Source organism: Atta colombica, unplaced genomic scaffold (assembly GCF_001594045.1).
Source record: "Atta colombica isolate Treedump-2 unplaced genomic scaffold, Acol1.0 scaffold142, whole genome shotgun sequence".
Lineage (NCBI taxonomy): Eukaryota > Metazoa > Arthropoda > Insecta > Hymenoptera > Formicidae > Atta > Atta colombica.
In genome coordinates, this window is record NW_017259231.1 from 257,503 (window position 1) to 271,433 (window position 13,931).

Below are 13,931 nucleotides of genomic sequence, written 5' to 3' on the forward strand. Positions count from 1 at the left end.
ATCGTGCGATTCAAGCATTTAATCATCACATATATATATATATATATTTCTTTTTATTACGGCAATTTAGACAGAATAGTAATATCTAATTTTTTGTTAAAATAATTAATAAATATAATAAATAATTAATAAAATAATTAATCGCATAATAACAACTTAGAGTCTTTTTGTTGAAAATATATAGTGTTAAAACAAATTTGTTTTTTACACTCTTACAAACTGCATCTCTGTATTTCTTGCTACGCCTTGGAATTTTCTTGAAAATAAACGCGATTCAATACACTAAAATAACAAAAAATAACAAAAAATAACAAAAAATATCTCTATATAATAGAATGACAACACGCTAATAATTCATCACTGTCCATTGCTATAGAAATACATAAACATTTCTAAATGATAATGACAAGATTTATTCTATTTTATATAATGAAAAGTTATGATTTATAAGACAAGAGAATTTTAAAATCTATTTTTTGCCAGGAAAGCGTTTCCAAGGCGCTACAAATCCGTTTTCAAAAAAAATTTTAAATACTTTTATTTCTTTAGTGAGACATGAGGTCTAAAAAAAAACCTCTGAAAGACATTGAATTAATAAGAATAAGATCAAATAGAGCTTATTTCAAAGCAATTGTTTGAAAAAAATTGAATATTCATTGGTAATTAATATATTTATAAAACTATGTAGAAAGATTCAAAAGTTTTCCATCTGTAAGTATCGATCAAGAGCATTACTCCATTAATAAGTTTTCAATGATAGATAAAAGTTTAAAGATTATAGCGTTTTTTTAATTATACGTAAATATCATAAAAAGTTTATACTATTCAATTATATTTCAACAAATGCCATGTAAAATATTGAGCTTCATGTCGGACCATCGATGATAAACCTTAAGATAAAACTTTCCGATTTCCTACATAAGTGTTTCCTTATATTTTATTATTGTATTTATGACAATATCTTTCAGTTAAAGTTTGAACAATTTCTTTTAATACAAGTTGTAATTAAATTAAACAATACTTTTACCAAAAATGTGTGTTTTAAAGACACTTTTATTTCTTTTACTAGATCGCAATATCACTAGATTTTCAACGTTTAAAAGATATATCTCTTTTTTTCTCTATTGACAGTCAGTAAGTCAGTAAGATTATTACAGTTTTTTATTAATGTGACCTAAAAAGAAAACTTTTTTTTGAAATTAGTCATAGACATAGTATATCTTATCATTTTCAAATATTTTTTTACTCATTTTTTACTCATTTCCCTTAAACAATTGGCGATATTTATTATAGAAATTCAAAAATCATGATTGTTAATTTATTATCTTAAAAAAAATTACGAACGAGCAAAAAAAATAATTATAGCTTTAATAACGCAATTATGTGTTTTGGAAACATTTATTTGCTGAAGATAAAATACGAACCAATTTTCAGTTGAAATGATATTAATAAAAAATATGAATGCGACATAAATATGGATAAGCATGATCGATCAATAAATTTATGGCATCAATTTTTATGCTCTTTTGTTGCAGCTTGCAACTCGAGTATTTTTATGTTGACAATTGAAAGTCTCGCTTAGTCAACTTCCGACGAGAATCGAAGAAAATCCAAACAAATAATGAATGTTGGCAATCGCTTTTGGAATGGAAAATCTGAATGCATCTTTTCTTTCTACTTTTAAATATTATATCGACTGCAATTATCGTAACGGTAATTACATTTGAAGTCAAGGTTGACCTTGTTCACAGCACGTATGCTTATAAGGACATGCGAAGACATTCAGCAAACTCAAATGTTACGGAATGGATTATTATAAGTTGCCAATTGAGTATACCTAAGGATCAGTAAAGGATCAAGATATAACGTCAAAATTTTGCTACCTGAAAAGCGCTTACGGATTCGTTCCGCTGAACGCGACTATTATGCTTAAGGAATGCGCACTGTCTTAGAGAGAAATTTAAAAAATCAAAAATGATACTATAAGATAGCAAGATTGTACTGCATAAAAGCTACTTTTTTACACTTGCACTTTCTAGCTGCATTTATTTTGTTCGTTTTAAATTATTTACTTTCAAACGAATGTAAAATAAAACACAATAAAAGAAATGAATTTTATTAAACAGAAAAAGTCTTGCTTTAAATGCAAAAGAAGAAGATATAATTACGTGCGCGATCTCTTTTCTTTATTTGTTTAAACTTAATTTATATTCGCTTCGAAATTTCCTTAACTGATATTCGCGGGTCTCGCGTACTTTAAATTAATGTACTCTCTAAATTCTTTAGAGTAGAATTAGCTCACTCTAAAAAGTGAAATAATCTTACTCTTTAGAATGAGATTTAAATTCTATTTAAAAAAAATTTAAAGTATCTTTGCTTGAAATTAACATAATTGAACGATTTGTTTTCATTTTGAAACTCGAAGAATAACACTATGTAATTTAAAACTATATAAAGTTATAAAAAAACATTTGCTACAAATAATTTTCCACAAGTTAAAAAAATGTTCGGATTTTAGAATTTAGCAGTTTAAGTACTTTCAGTAAGGTCTTTCAGTAAGACCATACAAAAAAATTGGTCATCCATGCTTTTATTTTAAGTTATGTTTCTTTCCTTATTTTTTCCTGCATCTTTCTTATCTACAGAGCTGTCAGTTTCGCTTTTCAATTTCCGTTTTATTCAGAGCACAAAATTTTTTTCTCTCTGATCATATTTTTACAAATAATCACTAACTTTCTTATCGTCAAATTAAAATATATTGACGCCTTTTAATCTAATTTCACATGGAATCTAATACTTTTTTATATACTATTATTACATTTTTTAAGATAACATAATCTCTGTTACTGTATGCGTAATATAATAATATATAAATAGCCATATTGATTTTATTTTTTCTAATATAATTATGTTCATTAATATTGTACATTATTTTTTTTTATCGAGATTCTATTTTCTCTATATGATCTATTCTTTAAGTGTTTATCCTAGGTTAGTAATAACTGCTTCGCAAAGTTAGTTATAGATAGCTTTTCTTTCTAACAGTCACTTTGAAACGGGTATTAAATTTTATATCATACCAATAATATTTGCAGTAAAGACAGACTAAAGGAAAAAAATGTCAATTTATTGAGTTTATACTGTTAGTCAGACAATAAAACACATAATTACTACACTTGTCTCGTGGCACGTTCCTTTATTACAGACTGCGAGTCTAATTTATAGATTTAGTGATTTATTTTTAGTCGTAAAGTTCTGTAATATCTTCAATATGTACTCAAAAATATCAATCATTAACCAAGATAGGTATTTTAACATTATTCCTTATAATAACATAAAATGATGATCTAACTAGTCAACAAATGGATTTATTCACTTCTTTATACATCACTTGTAATAAGAAATATAGCTCCTTCCATAAAGAAATATAGCTCCTTTTAATTCGAAAAGCGAATAACTGTAATTTGTACAAGAATATAATTTTACATAATATAAATATATATAATAATAATGTGAATTCAAATTTAACAATAAAGACTGAAAGAAATTTGTCATTGTGAGTGTCTACACAAGATGTTCAGTGTGATAATGTATTCCAAAAATATATTACAGACATTTCGATATCAATATTGTGTCCTCTTCAAAGTGTAAAAAATATAATCTTTCAGTAAACATTGAATTCATTTGATATGTATTGTCAAAAATGTAAAATACATCGTTAAGCTGTAATTTTCGTCAAGACTGTAATCTTCATCTGTTGTATCTCGTCGAATACTCAAATTACTAAGAAAATCATTGAGAACGATCTGAATACGGTGAGTTTCAATTTGCTTAATACTAATGTGATATTCAAACTATTAAGAAAGTCCAATTTGCATCAGATCTCTTATTATATTGTATAGAACATCGTTAATCTGTTTCTCAATGACTTTCTTAGTAATTTGAATACCGACGAGATACGACAAATTGATCACATTCTATATAAAATGTGATCAATTAAGATTTCATCACAATTAACAATTTATACAGTTCTCACAATTTTTAATTAACTATTTTTAACTTCGCTGACATTTTAATTTTTTATTATATTTCTGGTGACTTTTTCTGTGACATTTAGACTTCTTCCATTAATTTATAACTTGTATCTCCTATCTATAATTTTATGATTCGTAACTTCGTGCCATTGAATATAGGAGAATAAATAATTTCTCTCTTTTATAACGATAAACGCGCGAAAAGAAAGGAAAATTGAACGGAGGAGGATAACTCGATACACCTATCGCGTTGTGCACATCGAAGAGTTATAGTAACGTGAGGCTACGAACATTAATTGGCGGACATCTTCGCCGAGTCGACTTTAATGATCAGCCCGTAAAAATGTTTCCTATTTTTATTTTTTTATGATGCCATAAACACTTCGCCGCTGAAGGCGCACGTTTGCCTGTTGCAGCTTATTTATACGGTGATATCTTTTCGAAGAATTTATAATTAATTCAATTTAAAAAATATATATACATATATTATATTATAGTTATTATATTATTGTAATATATGTATAATGATGCTGTTACAATAATTGCATTATTTTTCTATAATACGCGTTAACAATTAAATTGTGCTCAAACGCGTTCTTAAAATCGCTGTATGTGTGCTTCCAATTTTATATACTTTTCACTTTTCATCTACGTGTTAACTTTTCACGAAGCTTGAAAGTTTCATGGATTATTTTCGTCGAAAACTCTATCATCTCCAAAAGAGTCGAAATTTCTGGAGGCAGAATATTTAGTTATACTGCAGCGCGGCGGCAGTGTGAAGCGCAACCTCTTGATTATAGCACCTGCGGGAAACATGATGGCACATTCGAGCGCGCCGCAACGTCTCATAACTTTACATAAAATTAGTACCTAAAAGCTCTACGACCTCGAGGGCGGGAAGCTTTCGCACCGGCGTTATTGTCGGTCGGAAGTTCAAACGTTTAATCGGCGAACATAACATTAGATTCTAGAAACGCATAATAACTTAACTAGGAAATAGTCAGATTTTAATCAAATATATTCAAATATATTCAAGATATAAATGATTAAATTAAAAAGAGAAATAATAGCGGTAAAGGCATATAAAATAGCTTCGAAGATTTTTTTTGCATTTTACATTTCACTATTTTGACTATGTTGCTTCGAATCTTAGAATTTAATATACTATTGCATGTCTGCCGAAATATTAAAAATCAAACGACCGTTTATAAATTCGAAAATGCTTACAATTTTTTTGTATCTAATATGAAACATTCCAGAAATAAATTTTTTATTGTTTATCTCTTGTAATATTATGATACGCCGTCCTGAGCAAAGTGGCTGTAATAGATTTCATGCTCCAGTAATCACAAAATGAGTTGAACTATTTTTACTATTTTATGATTTCAGAAATCCTAATTTTCAATTGTTTTCTAGCCAACGTATGATATCGCAGACACAAAACCTTGTAGACAACGTTATCGCAGAGCGATATATGTTTAAATAATGAGTTAGACACTTCCAATAGTTAAAAAGAAAGATTGAAACGTGAATAATCATCTGAAATATCATTTGAAATTTCATTCGATGCTGTCGAAGAAATGAATTAAACGAATAACGTAATTTTATACGCATGATTACTATGATATACGCTATGTCATATGTGTACAGTTGTTGTACGACCGCGCGTGTACGATATCTCGGTAAGTACACACGAGAGCTATTAATTGCGATTGCATAATATTTACGATGGCGTCTCGAATAGCGGCACTGTCTCATTCCCGTGAAGTTTCGCGTGTATTATTGCGTGGGATACTTACCAGAAAATTACTCATTAGCAGCGCCACTGGGTCTAACTTCGATAAAAAGATTTTTCTTTCTATATATTACTCCTCCTTTCCTGATTCCTTTCTTCCTCCAACAAAGAGACATACAAGTAATGTAAAACAATATGTATATACAAAATATATATTAAAAAATATTTATGTAAAAAATATTTATGTAATGCAGACTTTATATTAAATTTTATATATCATATTTTATATAACAGAATTATTAATTATTAATTATTAATTATAGTTGATGAGACATTAAACGACAATGCACCATGAGAATAATCATGCGTGCAAAAATGATTGTGTACCAAAAAGAAGAATTTTATTTATTTTTTGCATGCGTTCTGGTTGGAAACTTCTTTATGAGGTGCGTTCTGGTTGGAAACTTTTTTCTGAGATGCATTCGCAAAACGAAACGAAAATTCATAAAATTCAAACTTCGATCGTAGTTTATTTGTTGTAATACTAGATTGATTCCTACATTCGGAAAGCGTTTAGAAAAACTGCTTTTGAGCGAAACATCCGATACTATCCATTACTATTTTTCGTAGGATTAGTTACTTTAATAATAGTATCACAATAACATATCACAATAATTTACAATTGATAATCCTCGATAAACATGGAAACTGCACATAAAAAAATATAGAGGTATAGGCAATTTTTTTCCAGCATTAGTTTCGCTTCAGGAAAGAAAAGCTGCAAAAAAAAGGACACAAAGATATAAAAGACCTTTTGGACAAAAGGGTTGTCGGCATTGATCTTTTTACTATATATCGTTGCATTGCATTGTAATACAAAACTATGGTGGCGCTTAATATTAGGTGAAAAAGTGGCGTTTTTTCTGTTATATCTAATGGGAAAAACGCCACGAACTTTTTCCCATACCTAATATTACCGTGATTAATTTCGTTATAAAAATTGCATCTAATATTGCAAATCTAAGACGGTTTTTTACAATTACTTTAGTAAATCAAATTAAAAATGTTCAATTTTTTTCCATTATGCATATATTTGTAACTTAGGTGGATCCTGTAAGATACTCCAAATACTAAACAATAGTTTTTACTATTTAAAATAAATAATTACTATTTTCAGTATTAAATTGACTAGTATTAAATTAATCAGTATTAGATTTTTGTAATGATTGAATTTGATTAGAGTAATCAGGAATTCTGAAAATTCGCAATTTGTGATTCATAAGTCTTGTGAAAAAAAATACATGAAAAAACTAAAAACCATCGATTATCTTACACGATTTTGAATGAATTTTAAAATAAATTACAGTTTTCTGCTCAAAGCAACATCTATCTATATAAAATACACATGTTAAAAAATATCATAGACATCGTAAAAATGTTATAAAGACATCTTATAGATATTTGTGTAATATATGTTGTTTAGATCTCATCGTTTTTCGAGCAAAACAATGGTCATTTTTCGCATATGAAATAATTCGCCAGCGCATTTCTTACTAATAAGATGACATCTCGAGAAATGACGCGTTGTATTTGCGGCAAATAATGCGTCAGATATTTCATAAAACGCCCAATTGGCAAAGTATTCTTAACTTTTCGCCAACAGGACTCAAGAAACTACATTTATCCCGGACATTTTATCCTAGATAGTAAAGTTTGTCATTTTGACGTCATATTTTGGACTTTTACTGACCATTATACTACTCAACTGGCGACTTATGACGTCACGGAATGACATTACAAAAATAATGTCAGTATGTCATCACGAAATGACATCAGTATGACGTCATGGAATGCCGTTGAATAAAAACCTGATCATTTTTTGATCACTTGATGTCATTTTTACAAATATGATTTGACGTCAAAATCACGAACTTTGCTACCTGGGATATAGGCACAACATAAATTATGTGTATATATACTAAATTATGTTTATATATATTTATTGGGTTGTCCGGAAAGTTCGTGCCGACTAAAATTTAAAATTTTAGTATATATTTATTAAATTAAAATTTTCTGCGTTTCAATTTTCCTTCAACATCGGCACGAACTTTTCGGACAACCCAATATTAAATTGTTAAAATTAAATAAAGGAATTAATTAATAAGACTCCTAATTTTTAAAAAACAATAATTTGATAAGACTAATAAGAATTAGATGCGAATTTTAATCCATAGTACACAAATTATTGAAGAAAATTTATTCAAGACACACAAATTAAAAAATTTAAATTTTTAATTCATGTATCTTCAATAAATTTTATTCATTAATTTGTTAATCTGATAGCATAAAGAGAGTGTATAAGGACACACTAAGCATGAGTCGTATTCGTGTAAATATGTGTGCTAGCTTATATTCTCTAAATGCTATTAACAAATGATGTTGTTTGGTATCTAATCATTTTGATATTTCTGATCTCGGAATCCGTTGTCTAAATAGTCCGAAGTAATCCGAGGCTGACATTAAAGTGTTAGTGGCGCCTCAGCTAGGAGAACTAACAAACTTCAGAATTCTTTTATCAGAATTCTATCGATATTACATCGACATTATTTGTATAAATACTTTTTATAAATCTTTCTGATAAAGAAGGAAGTTAATTTAATTATAAAAATTATAAACATAAATAATTCTTTTTTTTATTTAAATAAAACGTGTGGAATAAATTATTAAACATTTTTCTTATTTAACTGTAGGCAATTGTTTTTAAACAAAAGAGTAAAGATATTCGGAGCTAATTAATGCAAAAGTAATTGTAAAAATATAATTTTTTAACGTGTGGTATACGCAATGAAACATATAATGGATAATTTAAAAATGATTTATTACATAGATTTGATAGAGTATTTATGTACAGAGTCATCAATAATACATTTATAAATGAGGCCATTATATAAATAGACAATTATTAGATTTCTTTCTTAATAATTTCCTAATAAAATAACACCATAAAAGTTCATAAAACTTGATTCCACTACATGTTGTGTATCAAATTCAACTTTCATATACTATTTTTATACGATTAGATATATGTCTGTAATATAAAATTGCAAACTCTTTCGCTGGAATCATAAAACTACTTTAGTGTAAAAGAGCTTAATCTAATAGTTTGTTACAAATTTCATTATCATATTTATACGACATAAAGTACATTCTATTTACAATTGTTGATCAATAAAAAGTGATATAAATAAATAAATGTATAAAATTTTGTATATAAAAGAGTAAACTTCCAATATAAATCTATTAAATTCATGCAATTTGTCATATTTTCAGATACATTATGTTAATGTTAAAAATATAATTAAAATAATATACAGTGTGATATACTCAAAATTTCTGTAAAATTTTTTTTCGTTTCTAAAGTACTTGTTATGCAGATTTAATTTAGATGCTTTTTAGATTCTATACTATCATCATTATGTGTAAACTATCTTTTTTAGCAATTATTATAAAAGTTGACTCTCCTTCTGCATATAATTATCTTCTTTCAGATATCACATAATATTTCACGTTTATTTTTCAAATCTTCGTCAAAGAAAAACGAAGTTTTGCTAGATATACGAAATTATATAAATAAACATTATTTCTGTGTCATAAAGCACGATGATTATTGCACTTGGCTGTGCATAATAAAAAAGATTTAATATTGTGCGTTAATATGATATCATTTAGATTTTAATAATACCTATGAGCATTAAAAGGGACTTCTATATATGTTTTCCAGGACAGTCTTTATACTCGCTTCATCGTACATTACCTAATGGGAACCATTCAATAGTTTCGTTCGTCAAGTCAACATGTCCGAGTGGCAAACTTATACCACCGAGAAATTCATTCTCCTGTAAAGTATCATGATTCCATATCGTTGCTTCGAGCGTTCTTTCCCTGATTACTTCTAGAGGCATTCTATACTCCAACTAGTATAAAAAATGAGTTATTACTAAGCTTACTGTCCAATTAATACACCTTTGTTTTTTTATTATATCTATTATTTATCCATTTCCTAAGTATTATATTTATAATTTATAGCTTATTATAAAAATCTGACTTTATTTACCATCTCCATGAATGATGGATGACAATTCTTCTTTACTACTTTCGTTTTCCGTTTTGTTGCCTTTGTAGGATCGGGTTTGAGGTATACCTTCACATATGTATTTGGCTCTTGAGCATTAGCCACTTTGGGGAGACCTCGTGCATGACAAACCATAACAGATAAAGTGCCGCGAACATAATGAAGAGCCAATTTGATTTGACCACTCTGCATGTTATCTCTGACTCTCTTTTCAGCCCACCAATTATTTCCAACTGTTAAAAGTAAAAATGATATTATATATTAGTCCATAAATTATTTTCGCATAAGTTTTAAACGCTCGCTAAATTGTATTTTTCAGAATGTCATTATTTTAAAGATATTATTTATATATTTGTATTTTATTATTTTAATATTTTACTATAATAAATAATTTAATTTTTGTTCAATTTATTATTAATGTAAAATAAATATATTGTAAAATTTATTATTAATATAAATGTATAAATATTATGCAGATTTATATTTCGGAACATATGATAAACAGCGTTTATAAATAATAATAATAATATATTTGGAAAATTTAAATGGTACCAAAATACCTTTGACTTTACGCAAACGAATGTCGGGATTCTTTTGGTCTCGTAACAGTGGATGAAAGAAAGTATATACCAGATCGCTTTGGGATATTTCTGGTGCCATTTTAAACAGACTCACAAGAAATTTTTCTATATCTGCACGTCGTTTATCGGCTACCTGTTTAATGTTAGAACGTCCCACGCTAATTCCACTTGGTAAACTGTGAAACAAACAGAGAGATTCGATATTATTCTCGCAATGCGAGTGAACAGGATGTTTCCATATTCATAACATAAAATAAAATAAACATCGCTATTCGCGTCTCAAAGGATCAAGCTATCATTAGATACTATCGTAAATAAACAACATAACAGAGATCGTACAGGACATACAGCACTGTATTGAGTAGTAGTTGAGATCTCTTTGTACTGTAGTAAGAGAAAGAATGAATTTAAACTCAAGTGTTTTAATAAAGTGAATAAAGTGTCATATTAATTAATGTATTCCTTTAACGTTTCATGAATTGTGTTACGCTCGCAAGTTAATCATTGTATGACTAAGACTGTTAGATATGAGATGTCAGACTTTAATATCAGATGATCTAAAGATAACGCATATCAAAAGGTATGACATTGTGGGCGCAGAGTTTTTGCGTTTAAGATATCTTCTTATATTTCATACGACATATTGTCTTCATTCTGCGTCGCGAATTTGTGACAGCATAACACGCCATAGTTTCCATTTTTAAAGGTATTGTGATTTGCTGATCTAAATCTCGATTTGGAACATCTGTATTTTTTCGTCTAAAGTAAGCACGAGTGATGATAGTTGCCTTAAAAGTTCTATATTGTAAGTATAAATAATTTTTCTAATTAGAAGAAAATAATTATACCACTCTACATTGCACGTCATCTTGTATGAGCAAAATTAATATTGTAAGATAACCAAATAAAAAATATAATGTACTTTTTAGGATACAATTTACTCCATAAATACATCATTCTCAAAAGAGAAATTGCAATTTATAGTTAATATATCATTTCTTTTCACAAGAGTGAGTAATTTTATATCATGTTTATACGATGCAATATCTTCGTAATATTTACAAAGATTTGTAAAATATTTTTAATATTATCAATAAAAATACGGAAATATTATCTGTAGGTAATTTAAGAATTCATTTAAAATTTGAAAATTTGAAAATTTTCAATATAAATTAACTGATTTCCAGAAGTTTAATATTAAATTTTGAAAGAAAATGGGTCTGAAATGGTTTCGGGCAAGTTTATCGATGGAAAAAGAAGCATCTAAAGTTCCAGCAATGATGGGCTTATATCGAAGAATTTCATTCGAGCCAACAATTCAAAAAAATGTGGAAATCTCATTGTCAACTGTGCCTCTTTTAATCGTAAGTGATTTAACGTCAAGTGGCGATAACGAAACAGTGAAAAATGACCGCTCAAGAGCAGATCTTACAAATCAAACATCATCGTCAAGTATTGATTCGGAGGAAATCACGATAAAAGAGATTGACAACAAATCACAGATAAATAATCATTCGGTTGAAAATACAGAGTCTTCTATTTTCACCAAAGATCCAAATGTAAAAGAGGAATCGGCACGTGGCGAGAAATTAAATAAGATAACTAAAGATCAGAATATGTCAGATATAAAAAGTCCTATCAATTCAGATAACGAGCTAGTGATCTAATAAAGGGAAAATATCAAATATATACACATGATGTTTAGCGTAAGAAAAAAGCATATAGAAAAAAAGATACTCTTGTTTCGATTCGGCACTTCTCTACTTTACTATCTTATATCTTTTTATATATACTACACACACACACACACACACACACACACACACACACACACACACACACACACACACACACATTTGTTCGTATATACATTTATTATTTATATTATATTTGAAATTGAGATATAATTTAATTGTATAGAATATAATTACATATGCATATAATATGTTATAATCTCATATATTTATATAAAATATTTTAGTATACAGCACATTTTATCCGAGAAATCATTGGATGTTTTCAGAGACATTTCTTGGAAATTAGTGCTATATGGATAAGAAAATGTTAATATTTAGCTTTATTTTGCTTTTATTTGCATTAGAATGAATGTATGTATAAGATTATAATAATCTTACAATATTTATATTAAACAATGTAGAAGATAAAAATAAAAATAGGAATGTGCAAAAAGAAGAATATGTGATTAATATAAAATATTTACCTGGTTACTTTAGCAAGTGGAAAATGTATACACAATTTCTGATAGAATTCGCAAAATTCTTTGTATGATCGGAATAGATATGTTGGATCCGGTTGGCCCTTCCGTTGGATTCGTAAAATGTACATGTAATATTTCTCTGGATCATAGCGTTTCTGATATCCATGCACCTGGACGCTTGTTAATTCACCTTCTTGCTGCATTCTATAATAATTATTTAAAAAATATATTGATACATCATCTGTTATCCGTAGAAAAATCGAGCAAAATCTTTTAAGATTTTCAATTTTTTGGAGCGTTATTACTTTTACTTATAACATTTAGCAAAAATAAAAGGCTCACGTGTACGTGCGCGGAATGAAGGATAGTAATTCCCCCTCACTGTGATCTCCAGAGAATCTCATCTGCGCCAGATTATGCAAGAAAAAGTTAAATTGCGTAAACCAACTTTTCAATGAACTTTCTATCATACGAGCGAAAGTCGCCGCTGCTTCGGGATTTGTTTGTCCAGGAAGCAGTGCTTTCTGCACATAACTAACTGCGTCCACGGTCACCCCAGGGATACCGGATGAAGTCATCTGCGAAGTTGTATACTCGTTCATTCTTGCCTTGTTTAAATGATCTTTTATTTCGATATCGTGCAACTTTCGCGCTATGATACTTTGTTTATGCAAATCACTGAGAAGATTCTTTCGCGATATTAAATTATCCATTGTGATTTATTACTAAATATTAGAAAATAACCAATATATTTTTGTTATGATCTTTATGTAAATGCTCTCCATGTAAATGCTCGGATTGTACAACAATTCCTGAACTTTTTTATTCACTTCTAACACTTTACTCTTAACATGATTGACTCAGACTGCTGCAGCATACGATATTATGAGCGCGGGCGATAAATACTAATTAACTACATCGCATATAGTTTACTGAGATAGCGGTCCGTTTTCTGATAAAACACACGGATATGTTCTTCCGTTGTGGTTTTATTGTTTTCATAGCGGTGTGGTTGACCACATAACTTACAAAATTCTTTATTTCAAATATATTCTAATTGTTTGCATAATTTATATAAAATGCATTTGTATTTATTATAATAATTAATTCAAAACATATCAGCTCATCACATTGAAAACTTCCAAAATGATTCATTTAAATTACTTAAATTTTGAACTATTCTTTTAAATTCATCTACTTTAACTATAAAATTTGAAAATATTAATATATA

At 28.3% G+C, this 13,931-nt stretch overlaps 2 protein-coding genes across 3 annotated transcripts in view; one reads left to right on the forward strand and one right to left on the reverse strand.

Annotated features, from left to right (window-relative positions):
• Window positions 1-9,415: 9,415 nt before the first annotated feature.
• Window positions 9,416-13,931, reverse strand: part of LOC108685023 (phosphatidylinositol 4-phosphate 3-kinase C2 domain-containing subunit beta) — a 12,180-nt gene continuing 7,664 nt past the window's right edge. For both annotated transcript variants that reach the window (XM_018189632.1, XM_018189631.1), the window contains exons 21-25: window positions 13,043-13,278; window positions 12,704-12,904; window positions 10,462-10,658; window positions 9,884-10,134; window positions 9,416-9,743 (exon numbers count right to left, since the gene is read on the reverse strand). In XM_018189632.1, coding sequence (XP_018045121.1) covers window positions 9,570-9,743; window positions 9,884-10,134; window positions 10,462-10,658; window positions 12,704-12,904; window positions 13,043-13,278 — 1,059 coding nt within the window. In that variant the 3' untranslated portion in view covers window positions 9,416-9,569. The remainder of the gene's footprint in view (window positions 9,744-9,883; window positions 10,135-10,461; window positions 10,659-12,703; window positions 12,905-13,042; window positions 13,279-13,931) is intronic.
• On the forward strand, window positions 11,682-12,280 carry LOC108685024. The gene has a single exon (XM_018189633.1). The coding sequence runs from the start codon at window positions 11,697-11,699 to the stop codon at window positions 12,147-12,149; it is 453 nt and encodes a 150-aa protein (XP_018045122.1). The 5' UTR covers window positions 11,682-11,696; the 3' UTR covers window positions 12,150-12,280.

What these genes read in the sequence shown, in the direction of transcription:
- LOC108685024 (XM_018189633.1), top strand. Translation starts at nt 11,697, where the DNA reads ATGGGTCTGAAATGGTTTCGGGCAAGTTTATCGATGGAAAAAGAAGCA.